The 26,202-nt window shown below is 45.0% G+C and overlaps 3 protein-coding genes across 8 annotated transcripts in view; 2 read left to right on the top strand and 1 right to left on the bottom strand.

Moving 5' to 3' along the window:
• Window positions 1-5,866, top strand: part of GCAT (glycine C-acetyltransferase) — a 45,465-nt gene extending 39,599 nt beyond the window's left edge. Inside the window, exons 8-9 of the mRNA XM_073642714.1 lie at window positions 3,875-3,996; window positions 5,446-5,866. Coding sequence (XP_073498815.1) covers window positions 3,875-3,996; window positions 5,446-5,597 — 274 coding nt within the window. The 3' untranslated portion in view covers window positions 5,598-5,866. The remainder of the gene's footprint in view (window positions 1-3,874; window positions 3,997-5,445) is intronic.
• Window positions 5,867-11,439: 5,573 nt separating this feature from the next.
• LOC141157740 (noggin-like) lies at window positions 11,440-12,270 on the bottom strand. Its single transcript, XM_073645278.1, has one exon. It carries the CDS (start codon window positions 12,268-12,270, stop codon window positions 11,527-11,529), a length of 744 nt encoding a protein of 247 aa, XP_073501379.1. The 3' UTR covers window positions 11,440-11,526.
• Window positions 12,271-14,640: 2,370 nt separating this feature from the next.
• LOC141156519 (probable endonuclease 4) overlaps window positions 14,641-26,202 on the top strand; it is a 39,440-nt gene continuing 27,878 nt past the window's right edge. Inside the window, exons 1-5 of one of the 6 annotated variants that reach the window (XM_073642718.1) lie at window positions 15,713-15,841; window positions 16,654-16,835; window positions 20,322-20,422; window positions 20,646-20,759; window positions 25,225-25,329. In XM_073642718.1, coding sequence (XP_073498819.1) covers window positions 20,332-20,422; window positions 20,646-20,759; window positions 25,225-25,329 — 310 coding nt within the window. In that variant the 5' untranslated portion in view covers window positions 15,713-15,841; window positions 16,654-16,835; window positions 20,322-20,331. Of the gene's footprint in view, window positions 14,733-15,641; window positions 15,949-16,653; window positions 16,836-20,321; window positions 20,423-20,645; window positions 20,760-25,224; window positions 25,330-26,202 lie in introns of those variants that run through there. The other 5 variants (XM_073642717.1, XM_073642719.1, XM_073642721.1 and 2 more) reach the window with 5 other exon arrangements.

Consider the following 26,202-nt stretch of genomic DNA (forward strand, 5'->3'; position numbering starts at 1 on the left):
GGATTTCTTGCCTTATAAATGGGGTTGGGACCATCAGTTGTGTTGTGCAGAAGTCTGGTGGATACACAGCTGATAGTCCTACTGAATAGACTGTTATAATTTGTATTATGGCAAGAAAAAAGCAGCTAAGTAAGGAAAAACGAGTGGCCATCATTACTTTAAGAAATTAAGGTCAGTCAGTCCGAAAAATTGGGCAAACTTTGAAAGTGTCCCCAAGTGCAGTTGCAAAAACCATCAAGCGCTACAAAGAAACTGGCTCACATGAGGACCGCCCTAGGAAAGGAAGACCAAGAGTCACCTCTGCTTCTGAGGATAAGTTTATCCGAGTCACCAGCCTCAGAAATCGCAGGTTAACGGCAGCTCAGATTAGAGACCAGGTCAATGCCACACACAGTTCTAGCCGCAGACACATCTCTACAACAACTGTTAAGAGTAGACTTTGTGCAGCAGACCTTCATGGTAAAATACCTGCTAGGAAACTACTGCTAAGGACAGGCAACAAGCTGAAGAGACTTGTTTGGGCTAAAGTACACAAGGAATGGACATTAGACCAGTGGAAATCTGTGCTTTGGTCTGATGAGTCCAAATTTGAGATCTTTGGTTCCAACCACCGTGTTTTTGTGCGACACAGAAAAGGTGAACGGATGGACTCTACATGCCTGCTTCCCACCGTGAAGCATGGAGGAGGAGGTGTGATGGTGTGGCGGTGCTTTTCTGGTGACACTGTTGGGGATTTATTCAAATTTGAATTCATCCTGAACCAGCATGGCTACCACAGCATCTTGCAGCGGCATGCTATTCCATCTGGTTTGCGTTTAGTTGGACCATCATTTATTTTTCAACAGGACAATGACTCCAAACACACCTCCAGGATGTGTAAGGGCTATTTGACCAAGAAGGAGAGTGATGGGGTGCTACGCCAGATGACCTGGCCTCCACAGTCACCAGACCTGAACCCAATCGAGATGGTTTGGGGTGAGCTGGACCGCAGAGTGAAGGCAAGAGGGCCAACAAGTGCTAAGCATCTCTGGGAACTCCTTCAAGATTGTTGGAAGACCATTTCCGGTGACTACCTCTTGAAGCTCATCAAGAGAATGCCAAGAGTGTGCAAAGCAGTCATCAAAGCAAAAGGTGACTACTTTGTACAACCTAGAATATAAGACATATTTTCAGTTGTTTCACACTTTTTTTGTTAAGTATATAATTCCACATGTGTTAATTCATAGTGTTGATGCCTTCAGTGTGAATATATAATTTTCATAGTCATGAAAATACAGAAAAATCTTTAAATGAGAAGGTGTGTCCAAACTTTTTGTCTCTACTGTATGTACAGTGCCTACAAGTTGTATTCAACCCCCTGCAGATTTAGCTGGTTGACACATGCGGAATTAACTTGGCATTGTGACATTTGTACTGTAGATCAGCCTGGAAGTGGGAAATGCTCTGCAGCAAATTTTGTTTTTGTTTTTTTTTTTGTTTTTTTTTAAAACGTTAAAAGTTAATTCAGAGTGTCATTTATTATTCAACCCCTTAAACCACAAGAATTCTGTTTGGTCCCCCTAAAGTATTAAGAAGTAGTTCAGGCACCAAGAATAATGAGCTTCACATGTGTGGATTAAAGATCTCTTTTGCCAGCCTTTTCTGACTATTTAAGACCCTCCCCAAACTTGTGAACAGCACTCAGACATGGTCAACATGGGAAAGACAAAGGAGCATTCCAAGGCCATCAGAGACAAGATCGTGGAGGGTCACAAGGCTGGCAAGGGGTACAAAACCCTTTCCAAGGAGTTGGGCCTACCTGTCTCCACTGTTGGGAGCATCATCCGTAAGTGGAAGGCTTATGGAACTACTGTTAGCCTTCCACGGCCTGGACAGCCTTTGAAAGTGTCCTCCCGTGCCGAGGCCAGGCTTGTCCGAAGAGTCAAGGCTAACCCAAGGACAACAAGGAAGGAGCTCCGGGAAGATCTCATGGCAGTGGGGACATTGGTTTCAGTCAATACCATAACTAACGTACTCCACCGCAATGGTCTCCATTCCAGACGAGCGCGTAAGGTACCTTTACTATCAAAGCGTCATGTCAAGGCTCGTCTACAGTTTGCTCATGATCACTTGGAGGACTCTGAGACAGACTGGTTCAAGGTTCTATGGTCTGATGAGACCAAGATCGAGATCTTTGGTGCCAACCACACACGTGACGTTTGGAGACTGGATGGCACTGCATGCGACCCCAAGAATACCATCCCTACAGTCAAGCATGGTGGTGGCAGCATCATGCTGTGGGGCTGTTTCTCAGCCAAGGGGCCTGGCCATCTGGTCCGCATCCATGGGAAGATGGATAGCACGGCCTACCTGGAGATTTTGGCCAAGAACCTCCGCTCCTCCATCAAGGCTCTTAACATGGGTCGTAATTTCATCTTCCAACAAGACAACGACCCAAAGCACACAGCCAAGAAAACCAAGGCCTGGTTCAAGAGGGAAAAAGTCAAGGTGTTGGAGTGGCCTAGTCAGTCTCCTGACCTTAACCCAATTGAAAACTTGTGGAAGGAGCTCAAGAATAAAGTCCACATGAGACACCCAAAGAACCTAGATAACTTGGAGAAGATCTGCATGGAGGAGTGGGCCAAGATAACTCCACAGACCTGTGCCGGCCTGATCAGGTCTTATAAAAGACGATTATTAGCTGTAATTGCAAACAAGGGTTATTCCACAAAATATTAAACATAGGGGTTGAATAATAATTGATCCACACTTTTATGTTTAAAATTTAATAAAATTCAACTGAGCAACATAACTTTTTGGTTTGTAAGATTTATGCTTCTGTTCATAAAACCTACTCTCGTTTGCAGTTTGAAGGCTCTAACTTATTTGCATCTTATCAAACCAGCTAAATCTGCAGGGGGTTGAATACTACTTGTAGGCACTGTATGTGTCCCTCTGCCCAGGCTAATTCTAACCGGGGGTCTTTAATTCTCATAACATCGTAATAGGCCCTATGAATAGATCTGGAATAGATAACCTCTTGCATAGTTGAGGGCTCAGACTGGTCCTCTGATTTATGACCCTGCATTAATGACCTGGAATCCACGTGTACATTGCAGAGCTAATAGCTATCAATGTTATCACTCCATTTTACATGCTTTTATTTTATGTGCAGATGTTCTTGGTTCTTTCCCAAATACTGTGCTAAAACTCCTATTTCCATTGCTCCATAATTAGATTTTTTTTGGATGCTGGTGCAGGTGATATAGAAGTGTCACCAGAATTTTTTTTTCTAGGCCCTGAATGGAGTCAGACTTTGCTTTTAATTCTAACTTTTTAGACTATTTACTTTATTACAATATGAAAGTATATAGAACAACAATCCTTATATTGATACCATTAAACAAATGGCAGAGATGCACACAATAATTAGCACGACAACACAAAATCCTATGGGGGTGACCCAAAAGGATAGAACAGGTGCAATGATACTTGAAGTAGTATAAAAACCATGTATTTATTCAAAATGATTAAACTTCAAACACCGTAAAATACAGATAAAAGGGGCGATAACCTCAAGAACACAACAGTGTCAGGCTATGTATGGTATGTTAGGACATACTGTATATCTTCAATCTTTCTGTCATTAGCATAACATCTCGTTACCACGAGATTGAAGATATATGTCCTAACATACCATACATAGCCTGACGCTGTTGTGTTCTTGAGGTTACCGTACCTTTTATCTGTAATTTACTGTGTTTTGAACTTTTTAATAATTTTGAATAAATACATGTTTTTATACTACTTGGAGTATCATTGCTCCTGTTCTATCCTTGGGATTTTGTGTTGTCGTACAATATGAATCGGTCAGCGCCTAATTCTGCTTTTTTAGGTTCCGCAACAAGATGACGGCTGCCGGCTTCACCATTTCTGGGAAGGATCATCCAATCTGTCCAGTAATGCTTGGCGACGCCAGACTTGCTTCATCTATGGCAGATGAGATGCTAGAAAGAGGTTAGCGATTTTGGTAGCAATAAACCTAGTGGGCATGGTGACGGGTCCAACTCACAGGGCAGTATCAAGCATGTTTTTAGTGTATCTTTTTGCCATCAGAGTGGATGTAAAACAATTAAAGAGCATAAAAGGAAAACTTCCGTCCTATTTTTTGTACTCTCTCTTTTTTATGTGTGAACATGACCTTGTATGGAGCCACTTTTTTTTTTTTTTTTAATTTTTATTTTAGACTTTGTAACTTTGCTATGTGCAGATGATGTATAATATTTAAAGGAAATGTTTCAGCAGTTTTTTTGCTACTTAATCTAAGAGCAGCCTGATGTAGGCTACCTGGTTCCAGGGATGTCTCTTCCTTGGCAGCCTGCTGTAGTTTGAATATAATCAGTGATTTATCAGCAGAGATTATCACTACAGGACTAGGTGTCATGTGCCAGGCAGTCCAGCTAATCTGAGTAACCCCGCCCCCACCACTGACTAGCAGCTTGCTGATAATGAAAGGTGTGCAAAGAAACTGCTAATCAGGAGTGTGGATGAAATTATACAGGGATCAGCATTCATAGCACTGCAGCATTTACAGTAGGGAAAACAGGAATACTATCAAAACTGCACCAAGTAAGTCCAGTTTGTGAAAAATTGCTGGAATCAGGGTCTCTGCCCCATACTCATTCTCTCCGATTCCATAGCAAAATGCTGTCCACAAATTCCCATTAATGTGTTTTTTAAATAAAAATTGGGACGTAAAAATAGACTCCTCCTCGTGGAACAAAGTAACCAAGCTTTACTTGTGAAACTGAGGAAACTGCTTTCCATGTGCCCCCCAAAGTTCACACTGTGTTCAGACATTGACTCCCATTGAAGGGGGAAAAAAAAAAAGATGCATGTTTGAACTGACTATTTTAGTCGGCTATGTACAAAAAAGTTTGGCCAACAATGGTCTTTGAGCATGTTTTTTTTTTCCCCGTATATATGCTGAACATAGTGCCCACATACAGCGTGACTCTAGCCTAAGAACAAGACTTTGCTCAGCTATACAGCAACATTCAAAGTAAAAATAAAGGGGCCATGACCACAGCCGATCTATAACCAGACCTTTAAAGGGGTTTTCCCACAAACAAAAGTTGATTTTAATCAATAGATCTTGGAATGATAATAACTTCCACAATTGAATGTGTTTAAATAAAATGTCCCTGTGCTGAGATAATCTTATAAATGTGCCCCTGCTGTGTGCTGTGTAATGGCTGTGTCTGACCGTACAGGAACATGGTCTGATCATACCACAGCTCCTGGGCCATTTTCATAGATAAGGACCTGGTGCTAAAGATCCAGCCATCAGGACCTAGTATGGTGGACAAGCGACTGCCTAGAATGTCATCCAGTCTTATGTGCCACCACTATACCCAGTAATATATATTAACTGTACTTCTCATGTTTTTTTTTTTTACCCTTTAGGCATTTATGTAATTGGATTTAGCTTCCCAGTGGTTCCTAAGGGTAAAGCTCGTATCCGTGTCCAGATTTCTGCAGCTCACAGTGACGAAGACATTGACAACTGTGTTCAGGCATTTACAGAGGTGGGACGCAAACTTGGTGTTGTGCCCTAAGGACCAGAGAACATCTCTGACCACTGCAACTGTGAACTTGAGATCTAGAAAGTAGTTGTTGTGCACAGAGGAACAAGATTTGATGAGAAAGCTTTATATGGCATTTTGTGACTATGTGCCAAAACAAAGATTGCATCAATAGCCAAATCTCTGTACAACACCTTGTACATGTGGCTCGCTGCAGCAGAGCATCATGCACAGTTTGACTTGGTAATGGCTTGTCCTATGACTCCTATCATAGTGACCTCAATAAAAGCAGATCTGTTCTAGGACGTGTATTTATAATGTTTTTGAATCTATAGCGTGATCATAACCTGTTGTGTATATAATCGCTCTAAACCTGTCTGAGCTGTTATAGCATAATTCAGGGTGTGTCCTCTTGCTCATTGTACACCAACCGCTTGTCTACTGACTCACCGCAACTATTAGAATGGGGTTCTCCACTGAGGAACAGTATGTTTTATTAAAAGGAATCTTTCACCAGATTTTTGCTACCTAATCTAACAGCGGCATGATTTAGAAACAGAAACCCTGATTCCAACGATGTGTCACATACTTAGCCGCTTGCTGTAGTTTATATAAAATCACTGTTGTCAACAGGAAATTATCATTGGAGGGCTAGTAAACCAGCTACTACTGTATGTAGTGAAGCTTTCTGCCTATGCACAGTGCACACAGAAAGCTGACAATCCGTGGTATGGGGCAGGGTTATACAGGGTTCAGCAATTAGAAAACTGGTAGATCTGCAGCAAAAAAACAAAACCAAACAAACCCTAAAGTTTTTATCCAAGACTGCAGCAAGCAGCCTAATAAGTGATAAATCGGTAGAATAAGGATCTCTGCCCCTACATCATAATGCTCTGAAATGGGGGAGCAAAAACCTGGTGACAGATTCCCTTTAAATTTTTGAAGCGTTATTAGGAAATCTTATTTTGCTACATTTGTACCACTACTCTTTAAGGGCACATTCAGACGTCCGAACAATTTGGTCCAAGATCGGACTCTAATGCACGGACTGGCCGTGGGTCTGTACCCGAGCGTCACCGCTTCAACTCTTTTGTGCATTGCAGGCTGATCTCAGCCTGATTTGTACGGATGTCTGACTGTACCCTACCTATGACTCAGATATGAATCAGACTCTATGTCCAGCGTTCATACCTGTGAAATGTGCCGCTAAAGGTAAGCCCCAGACATACACAACTCTCTGCTTACAAAGGGTCACTTTCTTTTCTTCAGGATTTATTTGACATGAAACCCTTTGAAGTACTATAATATATATGTAGTACTAGAAAGGATTTCTGGGCCATGATTGTAGTGTAACGACGGGAATCTTAAAGGTCCATTTATACTGCATAAATATCATGAATGAGTATTCCTAGTAATGTTCACTTAATGATTTTGCAGTGTGAACAGGCTGCCAATCACCTGACTAATTAGCAGGATGCTCGTTCATTGGGTGAAATGATCTTCTGGTTTGCACAAAAGATCGTCATCTTGTGTAATGAAGAGTTGCACTGCTGAGAAGAATGTCGACCTACGTGCACAGAATGGTCTACTATAGATGGTTCAGTGTGCATATGAAGCAGGGTCAACCTGTGTGAACAGGCTATTAAATGACCGCCAAACATTTAACACTGTGCTTCATGCAGTGTAAATGCACTGCACCAGTATATAACATACATACTGCCTAGATCCGCTTTATTTCACAGTTCGCCGGTGTCACACAAGGTGAGGGAAAGACCTAAGTGCAACACGAAGGGAAGAGGGGAGGAAGCCCAAACACTAGGGAAAGGGGGAGTGGAGACCCCTAGGCAGATCTAATATCATCCTGCTTACCCCATCATCCCTATGTAGGTTCTGCCCCTATAGCCGAGCAGGAACCTAAGCCCTGAATGTCCCTAGAGCTAGGCCCTAGATAAGGAGGGGACAGGGTGAGCACTAGTCAAGCCCCACTACAAACTACAGACAAGCTAGACAAACAAAGGGGATACACTTAGCTTGTGCAGACAGCAGAGAGATAACGCCAACTGTCCTCTAAGGGCACCAAAGAAGAAACTAGCCAACTGCTACTGCTCCAAGTGAACACAGAGGTACATAGCACTATCACCGGCGCCTCTGGAGAAACTGAGTTTTTAATAACCAAGCATGGGTGTGTCAATCAGCAGCAGAAGGTGTAGTTAGCTGCTGGGTCCTAAAGGAAGGAGGCTATAACAATACTAAAGAGATGAGAGGATCAAGAAGGCGTCTGCAATGCCAAACGCAGTGACCTTCTGCAGCCGGCTCCAGAGCGACCGTCTGGCACACCCGTGACAGCTGGTCATCACATGACTGCTCTTATGCCATTTACATACTTGTGGTCACATGCTGATTGGTTTCTCTACTGCTTCTCTTAATTCATCAATACGGCCATCAGAATCCATACTTAAAGGGAATCTATCCCCTCGGAAAATGCTATTTACCTGCAGATATCAGTGTAGGCTAGGTTCACACGACAGTATAAAAAATCGTTCCCATTATCCAGAAAAATGGGATCATCCCTTTTCTCGCTTGTCATCCATATGCAATCTGTTTTATTTACTCAGCAGCTATTAATCATTTACAGTTTCCCATGTTATAGAAATGCAATGTATCTGTAAAAATCGAATGCCATACGGTGCATGCTACGATTTTTTTTTTTGTCTGTTAACAAACTCTGTCACTGAAAAAAAAAATTGAAAAACATGGGTCAGTGTGAAATCGGATAAAAAATCAGATAGCACTCGTCTAATTTATACACTGGTGTGCGTGAGCCCTAATCTGCAGTTACAATGCAGCCCGGCTGCCTTACTGAAAGTGCAGCTACCAGGAGAAAATGAACTTCTTTCCTCCCAGGAGTTGCCAGCTTTCCATCATGAGGACATAGAGCGGGTACAAGTCAATGATCACTATACTGTGAGCAGCGGCTGTAAGCACGCCCCAGCATTCTGAGTGACAGCTCGCTCGGCGCAGATGCGCTGCAGAGCAAGCTGTCAATGAAAGTGCTGGGCTGTGCTCATAGCCGCTGCTCACGGTATAGCGGGCCGTGCTCTGAGAAATCACTGCCCACTTCTATGACTGACAGGCTTCCGGGATGAAATCATTTTAATTTCCCCTCTCCGTTGAAATACTTTGATTGCCAAGGTATTAGCAATGTAGAGGTAAAATAAAATAAAAATTAAGCAAAAAAAAAAAGTTTCATTCCACTGTGCAGCCAATTTGGTGAAAGGTCCTTTTTAAGGGTCAGCCATATTATTTATTTTTTTCCAAGTTGTGCCTTGAACAACTAATCTACATATTAAAGAGGGTTGCAACTACTTTATTTAGGAAAAATAGGCCTATGATAATCTTAAAATAAGGTCACAGCCCCACTATCAGTGTTTGGTCAGTATTTTTTCTCAGGAGTGGGAGCCAAAACCAGGTGAGGAACAATCAGAGAAAAGGTATAATAGAAACAAGTCACCAATTCTGCATTTATCACCCACTCCTGGTTTTGGTTCCCACTCCAGAGAAAACATACTGACCGAATACAGATAGTGGGGCCATGCCCTAAAGAACATACTCTCACAAGACCCCCTCACTTAGTCCTTTTGAGAAAAAAGAAGAGCTTCCTGTCTATTATTTATTAATTTGTTATACACAGAGGGCTTGCAGTAGCCGGGACATTGTCCTGTATAATATATACTGCACCTGCTGAAGAACCTCTTTTCACTGACAATCTAAATCGGATGAGACGGAACAAGATTTTTCCAGTAGTATAGTTGACTTATACCTATATACTGCTACTGTGGCGCCTCTGAGCGTTCGACCGCCACAGGGGTGCTGCACTTCTCTAATGGAGTGTGGTTTTCCTCCTCTAAGGTAAGAACAGTGCGATGGTCAGGACCCTTCCTTCACATCCAACACCACACTTCTCCCACCAGAGGGGGCTAGAATGCACTAGGTGCTGCCCTCCTGGTTCCAGGGAGACTGGGGAACCAAGAGCTAGGGGAACCATTTAGTGGGTGAGGGTGGAGGACTCACATTTTGGTGACACTTAATAATTCATATTTAATACACAGCCATCTTGGTTCATGGTCCTTTTGATGGGTCTTTTGACTGTCTTTGTATTGTGATCTTCCTCCCTGAGCGTGGATCCTGTGTGGGCCTGCAGAGGACGGAGACACGGCCCTTGTACCTTGGCCTTGGGTCGAGGGGCAGGTTGCAGACAATGAATGTCTCAACCGGGTCATGGACCATGACCAAGAAGGCCCGGAGCTAAAGAGTGTAGCTCCACAGCAAATGGATCCCAGGGGGATGCAGACGGAGCAGTATACGCCACCTGTCCTCGCCACCTGATATACTCAGAGGGAGTCCGGCTGCAAGAGGGGTACCGGCCCCTGACACCCGACCTTGCTACTCCATGTCCTGGTCGGGGAAGCCTGGTAGGCCCTGAGTTTCCCACCGGGTGTCGGAAGGAGCGGAGCCGCCACCCGTGCCCTTTTTCTGAGAGGGGCTCAGAGGGAGACCCGGCCTATTTACACACACAGACAGGAAAGCACTCGGTCTGTAGTTTAGGAACACTCTGGTGCGGGGTCCTGATTGAACACTCGACTTACTCGGAGGTTGTCGGACCCCCTTCGTCTCTGGTGGCCGCAGAACTCCGCGAGGAGCAGGGAGTCGCCTTCCTTCTGCCATCTCTGGTGTGAGTAAAGCCTTGGAAGTTCACCCCTATGGCCTCCGGACTTTTTATTCTGCGCTACACCGCACGACACAGACTTTCTAGACTACTACCCCTGTCATTCCTGTCCCTCTGCCCTGAGGCCTTGCTCCGCCTGTGGGGAGTAGTAACAACGACGGCTGCCATAACACGATGCCTCGGCGGACTGCAGCAGCGCTGGTGGCCTTTACCCGGTACCACAGGTGGCGTAGTCGAAATCAGCCACTCAACCCGGATAAGCCCGTACCATCCTTCTTTTAATGTGACGGCCCTGGGCACGGAGCGGGTCCGGGCCACGGCTGCACCCCATCTCTCCATCACAGGATCCGACTCCTAGTCCCCCATCTCCCAGGGTAAAGGGGCTTACAGAAGGCTTTGAGGCGTCACACTACTCTGTGGGGGGTCTGGGGACTTGGACGCTCGAACACATATTTTTTGGATAAGCCATTATTATATATTCCCGAGAAAAATAATTTAGAATAAAACAGCCTGTAGATAAACCTACATGCGGAGATAAATACGGTCACATGGAGCTCCACATTACCCCGTTTTCAGGGATATTGCTGTGTCGTCAGAGATCTCTTATACATACGCAGCAGCTTCTCGCTTTCTTTGAAGAACAATATATCATTATCCATGTTTAGCAGATTGCATAGAACTGTACTTACTTCTAGTTGCTCCTTTAGGACCTCAGTTGCCATCCCTGAACAATTAGTTGCCATGGAAGACTATGCCCATTGACATTACTGCAAACACAGAGCTTTGTGGCACTCTGATTTCTACTATTCTAATGTTACCGTAGTATGGCGTAGTAATGACTACTCTCATCATCAGTACATGAGTGTCTGTAGTCATGTGCAGGGATGTATGATACTTGTGCACGCTTAGGCAGTGGCACGCTTCAGTTAATGCATACATGCCCTGATTGCTTGGACCCTGTGTACTGCCAGCTGTTTGGGTTACCCTGTGACCTTCACTCTTATCCCAGACAGCCTGTCTGGACTGATTTCTAGCAAACATCCTACAGGGGCGCACGCTGTCCAAATTTAATCCTTTCATTGCCATGCATTACCCATATAAAAACTTTACAAAGTAAAAGTTTGGAAAGCTGCTTTATTATCTGGTGGTCTTACATAAAACTTTTGTGCCCGTTGTACCTTTATGGCAGTGAGGAGATCAGCCAAAAATAATCTCAGCAGGCAGTCTAATACATCATTACCTACATGCACACTTACAAGCAGCCACCACCGGGTAAGGAACCTGTCTCCACATGCAATTCTGGGATGCCCAGCCTTTACCAGCATCCTGCATCCAGCAGTGCCACGCCAATAATTTAATATGAGTAATCTGAGCCTGGCGACACTCCATCCCTGGTGGCCAGGAACATGCGGTGTTACTCTCATCACAGTCCGTGTGCCTCACCCATCGTGGCCAGAAAACAGGACCTAGATCCACCCATGTGGACGTTAGCTTGCAGCTTGCCCGCTGCACCAACCACAGCCGCAGTTCATTAAGCACAACATGGCTGCTGTTAGCAGAGAGTTCTGCTGGAAGTTTCAGTAAAGCAAAATCAATGTTTTGAGCCTCCTGGGTAAGCTTCCTGCGGTAACGACCGGCACCATCAAAAAGATCCTGGCTGAGCGCAGATAAGTGGCTGCTGGTATCGTTTTCTGCAGGTTTCTCCACCGACATCCAGAATGGATCAAAGGACGATCCTAGTATTCGGAGAAGACGAGGGGTTTTTAAGTGCTTGGGTTTTGGAGAATAATGGTAATCCAGTGGCGATCGGGAGAGGCTGTAGGGACGAGTGCCAGAGGAGCTTCTCCGTCGCAGGGTGCCCAATTCGGTGTCTGCTTGGGTCTCATCGAAACGTTTGGCGTCAGCCGTATTGTCCAAGTAAACCGGAGACCATTGGATTCCAAGAAGTATTAACCAGATGAAGGGAGAGAACATTTCCATAGATCCTATTTTCTGGTTCTACCAGTTTATTGGACTATTCCGTCTCTTCTGTTCTCGTGTATGTGTGCAGCTGTCTGGTTATTAGATGTAATGTCCTTAACGCTGCATACTCCTTTGCTTACATCCCTCTATTTTTGTCTACCTCCGTTCACTTATCTTCTGCGGTCTGTCTGACCCTGGATCTGTCTTCTGCATCAATCTGCTCCTTGACATACTTTATAATTACTCCCACTCCGACTGCCCTCTCACCCATTTCAACAGTGGAGATGGAATATACAAAAATGATACGAGTGTGGATAATGCATTTTTAGGAGCAAATATAGTGAATGGCTGTAAGACTGTACTGAAGGGGTATTTCAGCTACAAGCATTCATCGCCTAGCCCACTGCTCGGCTGTATTAATCAGTGCTACAGAATGCAAATACAGCGCCAATGTGCACACTTCACAGTGCTCCAATATAACGCCCCATTGCCCGGGGTCCTCATTCTAGTGATTGGTGGTGTCCCAGCTTTTGGCACCCAACCGCTCTGGCATTTATTACTAATTACAAGCTTTTTTTAAAAAGCATGAATCAATGTAAATTAATCAAAATTGATTCTTTATTTGTATATAAATGCAAGTTACTTCTCATATTAAATATATAAAATGGACCATACAATAGAATATATAAATAACCCATGGTTCCTCACAAGGTAATATCCAATTGTTCATTACATAATAGAAAAATATCAATAAATAGAGCTATAACTACATGTAGAAATAATGAGGCAGGCTGACAGGATTACCTGAGCAAATACCCTGATGCGCGCTTCGCTTCTTCGTCAGGCAGTAAAAAATGCCACATAAAAGCAATATGATGGCAAGAAATAATTTGGGAACTCGGCAAAGTAATGTCCCCCTCTCCATAGAGCTTGATAGAAGGTGTAACCTGGTTCCTCACTGTGCTGACAGTACATCTTCCTTGAATAGTTTGCAGGTGCCTTTTGCAGTGCCCCAAGTGTGTCAGAACAGCATATACCCCTTTCTTCCCCACAAGGGATCACATTTTCGAAATTACACCTTTCAAGGTATTCTTCCATGTCAATTTTCAAGAAACAAGCAAAAGAAACAAGCATTCCTCACATGAATTAAAGCTGTCAAACAGTCGCAAATCATGCACACGGGAGTGATTCAAACATATCACCGAGTACGCTGAAGATACTCGGTACTTGTCTGAGCATACTCGCCGAAAGGGTTAACCGAACATACTCGCTCATCACTAGCTGTGACATTTCAGAGAAAACATACTTTTAATAGCCACCGGGGACTGAGCCGCACTGTGCACTAGTCGTATAGGCAGGTCCCTGGCGGCTTCTACCCACCCACTGACAGTGACTGACAGGTCTCTGCTTCAGTAGCGTAGCTACCGGGGGGTGAGGGGTAAAGGGTGCGGCCTCCCTGGGCCCCGCGCTCTGCGGGGCCCACCTGGAGCTACGCTACTTTTAACTGTATCAGTGTACGCTGATACAGTTAAAGTCTGCGGCAGAGCAGGGAGACACGATTTGTATCTATAATGTATGGGGGTGCATTATACTGTATGGACTATGGGGGTGCATTATACTCTGTGGACTATGTGGACTAACGTCCTTGTAAAAAGAAAAAACGGGTCCTGTTGAAGCGCTGGAGCGCAAAACAGCCGTCATCTGTACAGAGTGCCACATGCTCCCCTGCCTTGTCTTTTCTACTATGAAATAAGAATAAAGGATTTCTTTTATACTTGCCGGTGAGTGCTACTCTTTTTTCTTTTTACAAGGACAGCAAATCACATTTGTTGAGCTGTCATCTTCTTTGCTGATACTGTATTATGCCATAGACTTTCCGTGTGTAAATTTTGCAGAAAATATGCAAGGTATGAACGTACCTATAGTGGTACCCTCCAGTGGTTTACGAGTCCAAGTGTGTAGGATTTGCAGAAGTGGTAAGTCTAAGGCCAGTTCAGTTTTTTACCTCAGTATTTGTAAGCCAAAACCAGATGAGGAACAATCAGAGGAAAAGTATAATAGAAACACGTCACCACTTCTGTATTTATCACCCACTCCTGGTTTTGGCTTACAAATACTGAGGTAAAATACTGACCAAATACAGATAGTAGACAGGGCCGGCGTCAGTACCCGGCGCAGGCGGGGGGTCCACTAGCGGTTGGGCACCCCGCCAGGCTGTGGGCGGAGGAGAGCGGTGCCAGAGCTTGCCCTTCCCCCCTGCTTGCTCAAGGCCCCGTAAGCTGGATACTTACCTCTCCCCGTGCCTCCGCAGATCCGCTGTCTTCCTGCTGTGCTCTCCCTGTGACGTCTCAGGTCAGAGGGTGCGGTGACGTCTTTCCACCGCGCCCTCCCCTGAGCCGTCACAGGCAGTGCAGAGCAGGAAGACGCCGGTGACGCTGGAGTCTAGACCTGAGCAGCGGCAGCAGGTGAGGAGGAGTGAGGTGAGCATTTTATTTTTAATGTATGGAGGCATGGGGCATTATATGGGGGGGTGACATCCTGCATGGGGCATATTAAAGAGATGGGGTGATATCCTGCATGGGGCATTATATGGGAGGAAAGGGACATCCTGCATGGGGCATATTAAAGAGATGGGGTGATATCCTGCATGGGGCATTATATGGGGGGAAAGAGACATCCTGCATGGGGCATTATATGGGGGGAAAGGGACATCATGCTTGGGGCATTATATGGGGAGGGAAGGGACATCCTGCATGGGGCATTATATGGGGGGGGGAAGTGACATCCTGCATGGGGCATTATATGGGGGGGGGGGGTGACATCCTGCATGGGGCATTATATGGGGGGTGACATCCTGCATGGGGAATTATAAGGGGGGGGGGGCAGCCTGCATAGGGCATTATGTGGGGGGAACAGCCTGCATGGAGCATTATATAGGGGCCAGTATCCTGTATGTAGTGCTATATGGGGGCCAGTATCCTGTACGGAGCGTTATATGGAGACCAGTATTCTGTATGGAGCGTTACATGGGGGCCAGTATCCTGTATGGAGCGTTATATGGGGGCCAGTATACTGTGTGGAGCGATTCGCCGGTTTCTGAGCTATTGTGGAATTTACAATAGATATCACTCATGTAATGTAAGAAGTGAAATATTTGCATTGTACTATATATATATATATATATATATATTTCTCTGTGGTATCTGTGCATCATGAATCGAGGTATGTGTTAAAGGGGCCCACAGAGACTCTTTCACTTGGGGCCCACAGAGACTCTGTCGCCTGGGGCCCAGAAAAACCTGGAGCCAGCCCTGATAGTAGAGAACCACAGGCAGGAGGCAAATGGGTGTCAATTTACACTAGGATCCAATGTGTGCAGCAATGACCGCTAGAGGGCGCCATGCGCTTAGCAATCACAGCGTACTATCCAGCCACTAGGGCCTTCTGTGAGGAACTCACCAATGCAGGACACTCTGCTGATACAAGTGTGGTTTCTGTGTCTTCCCTCACTGCTGCAAGTAACGGCCATTTTTAAGAAGCCTCAATGTCTTCAGAGGGGATTATTGAGCGCTGTGAGTCCGGTGCTGCGGTGAGTACCTGTGCGGCGCCGAGGAGCTGACGCCGCTGCAGACGGTGCAGAGAGGAGAGCGGCAGCAGCTCACTGTTAACCTGTCCTGTGCTGCAGGCGGCAGACATGTAATGTGTTTCTCATTAACTCTTTGCTCCACGTTCAGTATTTAATTATTAATGCTCAATCCTAAACCTGCTGTTTCCTGTCCTGTTAGAGCATAGGCTAACATGGCATGTGCTTACAAAAAAGCATTTTCAGGGTTTGTTAGCTAATTTTGTGGTAACTATAGTAAGTAAATAAATAAAAAATTAAAGTACTTTTTTTTTCTTCACATGTCCACTAGTTTTGCAATTTTGTGTTTTATATATCACCTGAAATTTTATTGTGGGAAGCATTATTTATCTATTAGTACAATTGTAATGTACATTGTTGGTTACATGATTTAGGTACGCCACAAGAAGAGCAGAAACTTGACGCTGTGCACATAAGGCCACGTTCACACGCTCAGTATTTTACCTCAGTATTTGTAAGCCAAAACCAGGAGTGAGTAATAAATACAGAAGTGGTGACGAGTTTCTATTATACTTTTCCTCTGATTGTTCCTCATCTGGTTTTGGCTACAAATACTGAGGTAAAAAACTGAACACGTGAACGTGGCCTGACAGTGACGACCAAAAAGTAGACATTACTTGGAAAACCCCTTTAAGAGAATTGCGTCAAGGCTTACGACGTTGAGGGACTAATTATAATATTTACTATTCATTCATTCATTTTACAAACCTGATATGAAAAAAAGGGAAACCCCCCCTATCTCTCCGGTTCTCCGTCAGTCTCTACAGTTGATGGCTTGCCACTGTACGGCATGAGATCTCTGACCTTCCCTGTGGATCTTGACGTGTTCTTCTGCTGCAGCGATCACCGGGTTCAGCGGCACGTGATCAGCTGTGGAGAGGGCTCAGAGGACCCCAAGGGTAGGACAGCAGCTGTACTACAGCAGTGGGGGATCGCTAAGGTATGGCTTCTTTTTTCACACCATTTTAAACCTTTTTTTATATATATATTTTTTATGTCTTCACAACTTCTTTAAAGTAAGTTAACTGTTCCAGGGGCGGACCTACCACCCGTGCAGCCCGTTCATTGAATGGGGGCCCCAAGGGAGAGGGGGCCCCTCCAGCCTCCAGCAGGGCTGCCATCAGGGCATGACTGTCCTGACTCCAATATGGGTCCTGGCCTCTTGCGCGTCTCCTCATGGGGCCCCCGCAGCGCCGGCGTTGGCACCCGGGCAAATGCCGGGGCCCTGAGCGGCGGGGGGACCCTCAGCGTCTGGCACCCCACACGCTATGGGACCCGCGAGTGGATGAGAGCGGTGTCAGCGCCCGCTCCCCCCCGCTTGCTCAGGGCCCCGGCACCCGGCACAATACTTACCCCTCCCCGTGCCTCCGCAGCAGCTCCTGCATTCTCTGCGGCTGCTGCACTGTGACGCCTCAGGTCAGAGGGCGCGGTGACGTCTTTACACCGCGCTCTCTCCTGAGCAGTCACAGCGCAGAGCGGGATGAGGCCGGCGACGCTGGAGTCCAGAGCAGCGGCAGCAGGTGAGACGTGAGGTGAGTATTTGATTTTTTATTTTTTTTTTATTTTTATTGTATGGAGGCATGGGGTATTATATGGTGGGGTGGGGGTGTCATCCTGTATGGGGCAGTATAAGGGAGGGGGGTGTGTGACATCCTGCATGGGGCATTATAAGGGGGGTGACATCCTGCATGGGGCATTATAAGGGGGGAGGGGGGGTGACATCCTGCATGGGGCATTATAAGGGGGTAGAGGGGGTGACATCCTGCATGGGGCATTATAAGGGGGGGGGGTGGTGTGACATCCTGCATGGGGCATTATAAGGGAGGGGATGTGTGACATCCTGCATGGGGCATTATAAGGGAGGGGGTGTGTGTGACATCCTGGAGGGGGTGTGTGTGACATCCTGCATTATAAGGAAGGGGGGGGTGACATCCTGCATGGGGCATTATAAGGGGTGTGTGACATCCTGCATGGGGCATTATAAGGGAGGGGGGGTGGTGTGACATCCTGCATGGGGCATTATAAGGGAGGGGATGTGTGTGACATCCTGCATGGGGCATTATAAGGGAGGGGGGGGTGGTGTGACATCCTGCATGGGGCATTATAAGGGAGGGGATGTGTGTGACATCCTGCATGGGGCATTATAAGGGAGGGGATGTGTGTGACATCCTGCATGGGGCATTATAAGGGGGGTGACATCCTGCATGGGGCATTATAAGGGGGGAGAGGGGGTGACATCCTGCATGGGGCATTATAAGGGGGGGGGGGGGTGTGACATCCTGCATGGGGCATTATAAGGGAGGGGATGTGTGTGACATCCTGCATGGGGCATTATAAAGGAGGGGGTGTGTGTGACATCCTGCATGGGGCATTATAAGGGAGGGGGTGTGTGTGACATCCTGCATTATAAGGAAGGGGGGGGTGACATCCTGCATGGGGCATTATAAGGGGTGTGTGACATCCTGCATGGGGCATTATAAGGGAGGGGGGTGGTGTGACATCCTGCATGGGGCATTATAAGGGAGGGGATGTGTGTGACATCCTGCATGGGGCATTATAAGGGAGGGGGGGGTGGTGTGACATCCTGCATGGGGCATTATAAGGGAGGGGATGTGTGTGACATCCTGCATGGGGCATTATAAGGGAGGGGGTGTGTGTGACATCCTGCATGGGGCATTATATTGGAGGGGGTGTGTGTGACATCCTGCATGGGGCATTATAAGGGAGGGGGTGTGTGTGACATCCTGCATGGGGCATTATAAGGGAGGGGGTGTGTGTGACATCCTGCATGGGGCATTATAAGGGAGGGGGTGTGTGTGACATCCTGCATGGGGCATTATAAGGGAGGGGGTGGGGTGTGACATCCTGCATGGGGCATTATAAGGAAGGGGGTGGGGGTGTCATCCTGCATGGGGCATTATGTGTGGGGAACAGCCTGCATGGAGCGTTATATGGGGGGCCAGTATCCTGCATGGAGCGTTATATGGGGGGCCAGTATCCTGCATGGAGCGTTATATTGGGGGCCAGTATTCTGTATGGAGCGTTATATGGGGGCCATTATCCTGTATGGAGCGTTATATGGGGACCAGTATCCTGTATGAAGTGTTATATGGGGACCAGTATCCTGTATGGAGCGTTATATGGGGACCAGTATCCTGTATGGAGCATTTTATGGGGGCCAGTATTCTGTATGGAGCATTTTATGGGGGCCAGTCTCCTGTATGGAGCATTTTATGGGGGCCAGTACACTGTGTGGAGCGATTCGCTTGTTTCTGAGCTATTGTGGAATTTACAATAGATATCACTCATGTTGAGCACTAAGCGCCGGGACATCTCAGCGCTGCTTTCCTCTGTGTAGCAGTGCAGCGCTGCTGTGGCAGCGCCTTCATGATTCCCCTGACTTCCAGTCATGTGACAGCGCCATCACATGGCCGGAAGTCAGGAGAACCTGGTGGCAGCGACGTGGATGAGCGCCAGGATTCTGCAGGGATCGCATGGGGGTAAGTATAACAAGTTTTATTTTTTTAAATAGAATTAATTAACTAGGAGTGGGGGGATGAGAGCTGCACATGGGGGAATGAGAGATGTACGGGGGGTGAGAGCTGCACATGGGGGGGTGAGAGATGCACATGGGGGGGTTATGTTTACATAACTTTCTTGCGCTATGAAGGGCAGGGGGGGGCAAAAATTTCTTGCACAGGGGCCCACTACAGTCTGTGTCCGCCCCTGAACTGTTCTTAAGCTATACTTTTTTCCTTTCTTTTCCCTGACTGTACCAATCTGCTCTATCGATTTAACAAGTGCTTTTAGCGTTCGCATTTTATTTTTCATATCTAACCTCCAGCTATTAGATCTTTCTGAGGTTATACTAGGTTTAGGATATGAGGAGCTGCCATCTATTACCACTAGTACCAGCTGATAATGACACGTCCTATGTTAGGAAATCATTCCAAACTTAGCAGTCCTTTTATTTAGAAGTGGGACATCCCCTTAGGGTGCTTTCACATTGTGTTCTGGCACTTGTTTAGTGCTTCTGTCCAATCCCCCCCCAAAATGTGATTCGGACCTATGCACCAATGGGGTCATAGACTATAATGGTGCCGACAGACCAAATGTGCGCTCTGCTGTGCATCATTTTTCAAGCATATACGCCTTCTGGAGGCTGACAGCCAGACGTAGTCTACTATGTCTGAGTGTCAGCCTCCAGTAGGCGTACACCCCCGAAAATGATGCACAGCAGAGCGCACATTCGGTCTGTCGGAGCCATTATAGTCTATGACCCCACCGGCGCATGTGTCTGAATCCTGTTTTGCGGGGGGTTCGGACGCTAGCCCAGATGGGGCCACCAAACAGGTGCCTGAATGCCATGTGAAAGCACCCTTAAAATGTTTTCCCTACTCTTACACAATAATATAATTCTCTACAGCTCACATAATATGGACGGGCATGAAGGAGACCCTACTGCTCAGGAGCCCAAGAAAAATCTCCCAGTTGATCGTAATGTAAAAAGACGGACAAAGAAAGAAGGTATGAGAGCTTATAACGTAATGATATGAAGGGGGACGCCGACACTCAGGGGGAACGACTAGTGGCATCTACTCTTCTCCAACATGGAAGTAGTGGAGAAATAATTTGTAAATAATATTTGTCTAAATAATATTCCCTAGACATATAGATACAACCTCCACTTATTTAAATGTGAAATTTGAAAAAAGGATTCTGTGTTTTACTTTTTTTTTTTTTTACCCAGAAAATCTAAAGTCAGATCCTTACAAGAAGCAAAAATCAAAGAATACAGAAACTGCGAGCAAATCCCAGACGCAGAAAACAGAATTTGTACCAACAGATGGGAAACCTGACAAATGTGAGTGCTACCCACAGACCCTCCGATCGCAGAGCCAGCGACATCACAAAGACTGGTGATACTCGGCTCTGAGCAGCACCAGAGACCTTCTTTATACAGAGGAGGCCACATAATGGATGGTTGGTTACCAGTTGACCTGCAAGTGGAGTAAATTAGATCTTGATGTCAGGCCACCAGTGTGTCTTATTAGTTTCTGTACAGAAAATGGAAACCCCCAGTGATTCAGTGTGACGGCCGTCCCTGTTTCCTACAGAATTGTTTGACAAAGCAAATTGGGACTTGTGATATTAGATGGTATGACCATCACTCTCCCTGATGGATATATACTGTAGATCAGAGGAGATGGATGGTCATGGATTGAAGGCTATCTTAACTTTAAAGGGGTTGTACCAAGCTTGGATGTTATCTCCAATCAATATTAGTGGAGAGCTTCCTGATCGCCTGAGGATGGGACTTCTGGGACCACCGCATTTTTGAGAACTGGGCCTGTGAAACTGTGGTTAATCGTGCACACCAAAGTGTCACTCATTCTCTATGGGACTGTTGGAGATGCGCTCCTCTGGTCTTTGGCACTCCCATTAAGAATGAATGGAGTCACAATGGGCATGCTCGACCACTCGTTCATTCAGTCTCGTGGGGCTCTTCAGAGCCCTGGATCTCTGGATCAGTGAGGGTCCCAACAGTCAGACCCCTAGGGAATCAGAAACTTATTGCTTTGCTCAGGGATAGGTATAATTTCCAAACTTGATACAACCCCTTTAATGGGCCAGGGCGATGTAAGAAAAAAAAGATAATTGCTTACCAAACCGGCAAATAGGAAGAAACTATTCTGACAGAATGTGAAAGTTACAGCCATTTAGGGGCGACTGACTGGCTGCAGTGGTCACTGGTCGATGTTGATACCAGGAGAGTGGTATACACTGTGGAGTGCACAGGAGGAGTGGCACTTGTATGGTAGGTGGCTTTAGTTTTGTTTACGTTTTCTTATGCTGCCCTTAACTTTTATTACAATGGACCCCTATAAAAAGGTATAGCTTTGAAGGAAGTCCAATAATTAACTTACTGTGATTCTTAACACTGGGGACTTCATAAAAAGGGATATACAAAACGTATCCCCATGTGGCTGTCTATGCAGCTGCGATAGATTTTCTAATAGACATTGTTTCCTTTACAAACAGTAGATCTCATTCTGAAAAAGTTTGGAAACTTTCTTTGGGTTTGGAATCTCAAGCAGGTCTCAGCAAAAAGACCTCTGGTATTTTCACCTTCCAAGACGACTATTTTAGTTGTATTTTCTCTTGAGTGACCATTTAGTAAGGCATGTTGACTTATGTGTGTATCGATGTGTATACTGTATTATTATTATCGCGCCATTTATTCCATGGCACTTTACATGTGAATACTGTAGGAATAATTGTATCACATGTATATGTATACACCCGTAAAATGCCTTGAGGCGTCCTAAGAGTGGACATAATGTAGGTGCTTATTAACCACTTTGCGCCAGAGCCTGTTTTTGCCTTCGTGACCGGGCCAATTTTTTCAATTCTGACCACTGTCACTTTATGAGGTAATTACTCTGGAACGCTTCAACATATTCCCCCTGATTCTGAGATTGTTTTTTCGTGACATATTGTACTTCATGATGGTGGTAAAATTTCTTCGATATCACTTGCGTTTATTTGTGAAAAAATCGGAAATTTGGTGAAAATTTTGAAAATTTTGCAATTTTCAAACTTTGAATTTTCATGCCCTTAAATCAGAGAGATATGTCACACAAAATAGTTAATAAATAACATTTCCCACATGTCTACTTTACATCAGCACAATTTTGGGACCAAAATTTTTTTTTGTTAGGAAGCTATAAGGGTTAAAAGTTGACCAGCGATTTCTAATTTTTCCAACAAAATTTACAAAAACATTTTTTTAGGGACCACATCTTATTTGAAGTGACTTTGAGGGGCCTTTATGACAGAAAATATCCAAAAGTGACACCATTCTAAAAACTGCACCCTCAAGGTGCTCAAAACCACATTCAAGAAGTTTATTAACCCTTCAGGTGTTTCACGGGAATTTTTGGAACGTGGAAGAAAACAATGAACATTTAACTTTTTTTCACAAAAATGTTACTTTAGACCCATTTTTTTTATTTTCACAACGGTAACAAGAAAAAATGGAATACACAATTTGTAGTGCAATTTCTCATGAGCGCGCTGATACCCCATATGTGAGGGAAAACCACTGTTTGGGCGCACTGCAGGGTTCGGAAGGGAAGGAGCGCCATTAGACTTTTTGAATGTAAAATTTGTTTGATTAATTAGCAGACGCCATGTTGCGTTTGGAGAGCCCCTGATGTGCCTAAACAGTGGAAACCCCCCACAAGTGACACCATTTTGGAAACTAGACCCCTTAGGGAACTTATCTAGATGTGTGGTGAGCACCTTGAACCCCAAGGTGCTTCACAGAAGTTTATAATATTGAGCTGTAAAAATAAAATTTTCACATTTTTCCCACAAAAACGTTTTTCATCCCTTAATTTTGCATTATCATAAGGGTAATAGGATAAATTGCACCATGAAATTTGTTGTGCAATTTCTCCTGAACACGCCGATACCCCATATGTGGAGGCAAGCCACTGTTTGGGCGCACGTCAGGGTTTGAAAGGGAAGGAGCGCCATTTGACTTTTTCAATGTAAAATTATAGATCACGGCATATAGAAGATAGCAAAGGGTTAACATCATTGGGACCTGATCCAATCAGGTCTCGATGATGTCCCCTGTCAGAGCTATCGCTCTGCTCCGGAACCGCAGCGCTTGCAGGACCCTGGGGGTCCTGAGCGCTGCGGGACCACCCACCGTTTTTAAACTTCGGCGCTGCACAGAGCCCAGGCAGCGCCGATGTTTATCTACAGTGGGCGGTCGGGACCCGGTTAAGAAGACATACACTTATTAAATCTGATTGTTGTTTCTTTGAATAGTTTATACCGGAGATTAGAGTTGAACAAAAAGATTTGCAGGACCATGGTCCAGTGGCCACGTTGGTAGTCTGTGGCTGCCAGACCAGAGCCCTGTGAGCTTCCTTCTACCTGCCGGCATCCCTTGTGACTCTTTATTAGTAAGCCCAGACGTCACGCCGGACCTATTAATTGGAAGAGGCATTTGAGATGCTGGCAGCTAGGAGGCTCGTAGGGCGCTGATTAGAGATTTAGAGGACCTTGGTCCAGGGCCATGTTGGTGGTCTGTGGCTGCCGTATCAGGGTCCTTCAAATATTTTTGAAAAAACATAACATAAAAAGATAAAGCCTTACCAACACCAGGTCAGATTACCAATGCACTAGAAGGATGCAGCAGACCCCCATGATAAAGGCGGGGGCAACACAGATGCAAAAAACAGATGCAAACATCCATTCAGTAACCTACCAATTCATGGAGGGGGTGGCAGTTTAGTATTATACATGCACACAGATGGAGCTTGCCAGTCACACAGATACGTGTGATGCACAGTGCCTGATTTACAGCCTATTGACGATGCCCCAATTCACCCAGCCAACACTAAATTGCCTGGCTGCATCTTGCATAAAAATGTGCAAAAAAGATGAAAAATAGTGTATAAAAATAAATACACAACATGAGGTATTGGTCGATTTTTTTTTTTTTTTTTTTGCCAAAATAAGCAAGCTCGCAACCCGCGTCAAGGGTCCTCACACCTGCGAGTCCTAACACTAAAGTTAAAAATGGCGAACATGGAACAAAATGTCAAAAAACATCACAGAAAAAGATAAAGCCTTATCAACAACTTGTCAGATTACCAATGCACTAGCAGGATTGGTAATTAGTGCACCCCCTCTGTGAATTGGTAGGTCACTGAGTGGCTGTTTGCATAAGTGTTTTGCACCTGTGCTGCCCCCGTCTTTATCATGGGGGTAGTAAGGCTGGTTTCTTTTCTGGGATTTTATTTTTTAATTTTTGACCCATGTTCGCCATTTCAAATCTTTTTACTCAACACTACATGAGACATTCCTGTGTGTCTGGTCAGAGATGGTGTAAAAACAAAGTTGTGAATTTAGTAACAAAATATCCTCTTTGCACCATCTTGTGTGATCTTGTTACTTATAGAAGCAAATCTGCATTCAACTTTTCTAATTCACTTTGGCAAAATCAAACATGGAAACCAATTGCTAATAACAATATTGAAACCTTTATGCCAAGACAGTTTTGATACTTGAGGCCCAATATATATATATATAAAGAGTTGTTATTGGCTGTGATGGGGCACATCGTTTGTCGAGTCCAGATAGATGATTTGCTTACATATTCCATCCTTGTATAAGGATTATTGGGGCTGATGTGGTTTTCAATAACCATAGATGGGACTCTGTGTAAAAACTGTTTTGTTTTTTTTGTTTTGTTTTTTAACGTTATTAAAGTTTTTGATGTGTGATGTGAATAAATGTGTTGTTTTTAGTTCTTCCTGAGCTTATGGATGAGAAAGATGGTTCCATTGCTGGCCAAGAGGACAAGAAAAAAATCACAGATGGCGGCAGACCAAAAAGGCAAAAGAGAAAAGATGGTATCTAAATTGATATTATGGAATAATTTAAAGTTGACCTGTCACTTAGAAATGCTGTGTGATCTATATGCTGTGCGTCATAGAACAGGGAACACTGAACTGATTGATCTACAAGTTTGTGGGAAAAGTTTTAGTATAACTTACAGTTTATTCATCAAAATCCGCAAATTATTTGTGAAGTCTGTGCATGTGTTCCAGATTGAAAGCTTTCAATATGGCTAGTAATGTCTGTAGGGCCTGCATTAGAGGGGCAAATTTGGGCATTTACAATTGCCAAAGGCTTTGCCAGGTTCTGCTCCTCCTCTCTGATCAGGGAAAGTGAGGTTCAACTCTCCTATTAAGGGGAGACAGTCAACCCCAAAATGCATTTTAAATGGGCTATACAGTGTTGTAGGGGACTGAGCCACTATAACAACACTGTACCTGTTACTGGTACATCACCTGAGAAAATAACTTAATTCTCACGCAAACGAGGAGGGTTCAGTGCACCCTTGGTGTGGCCAAGAGTTTGGTGCACTGTTATGCTTCCTCATTTGCATATTGGGGCCCTTCCCCTGATTCTGATTGATAGTGCTTGCTTCCCAGAGCAATCACTGAATGCAATAAATGATGCAATTAAAAACTACAACTAATACTGCAAAAAAAAACAAGCCCTAGTAAGTCTATGTTCATAGAAAAAGAAAAAAAATGTTATGGTTATAGAAAGTGAGTTGGGGGGGGGGGGGTTTGCTGCCAAATACAACTGAGTTAGGGCATATGGCTATTTAACCTGTTCCTATCCATCATGGATTAGCTGTAAAAGTTGTGCTCATGGTCACTTCAGTATGCAGACCATAAGTTATCTCCCCTATCAAAGTAGAATCCTTAATATTG

The sequence above is a fragment of the Phyllobates terribilis genome, unplaced genomic scaffold (genome assembly GCF_046119375.1).
Source record: "Phyllobates terribilis strain yellow unplaced genomic scaffold, ASM4611937v1 Scaffold_8__6_contigs__length_399053987, whole genome shotgun sequence".
In the NCBI taxonomy this organism is placed as follows: Eukaryota; Metazoa; Chordata; class Amphibia; order Anura; family Dendrobatidae; genus Phyllobates; species Phyllobates terribilis.

Excerpts from the sequence above, each read along its gene's own strand:
- LOC141157740 (XM_073645278.1), bottom strand. The coding sequence starts at position 12,270 with ATGGAAATGTTCTCTCCCTTCATCTGGTTAATACTTCTTGGAATCCAA.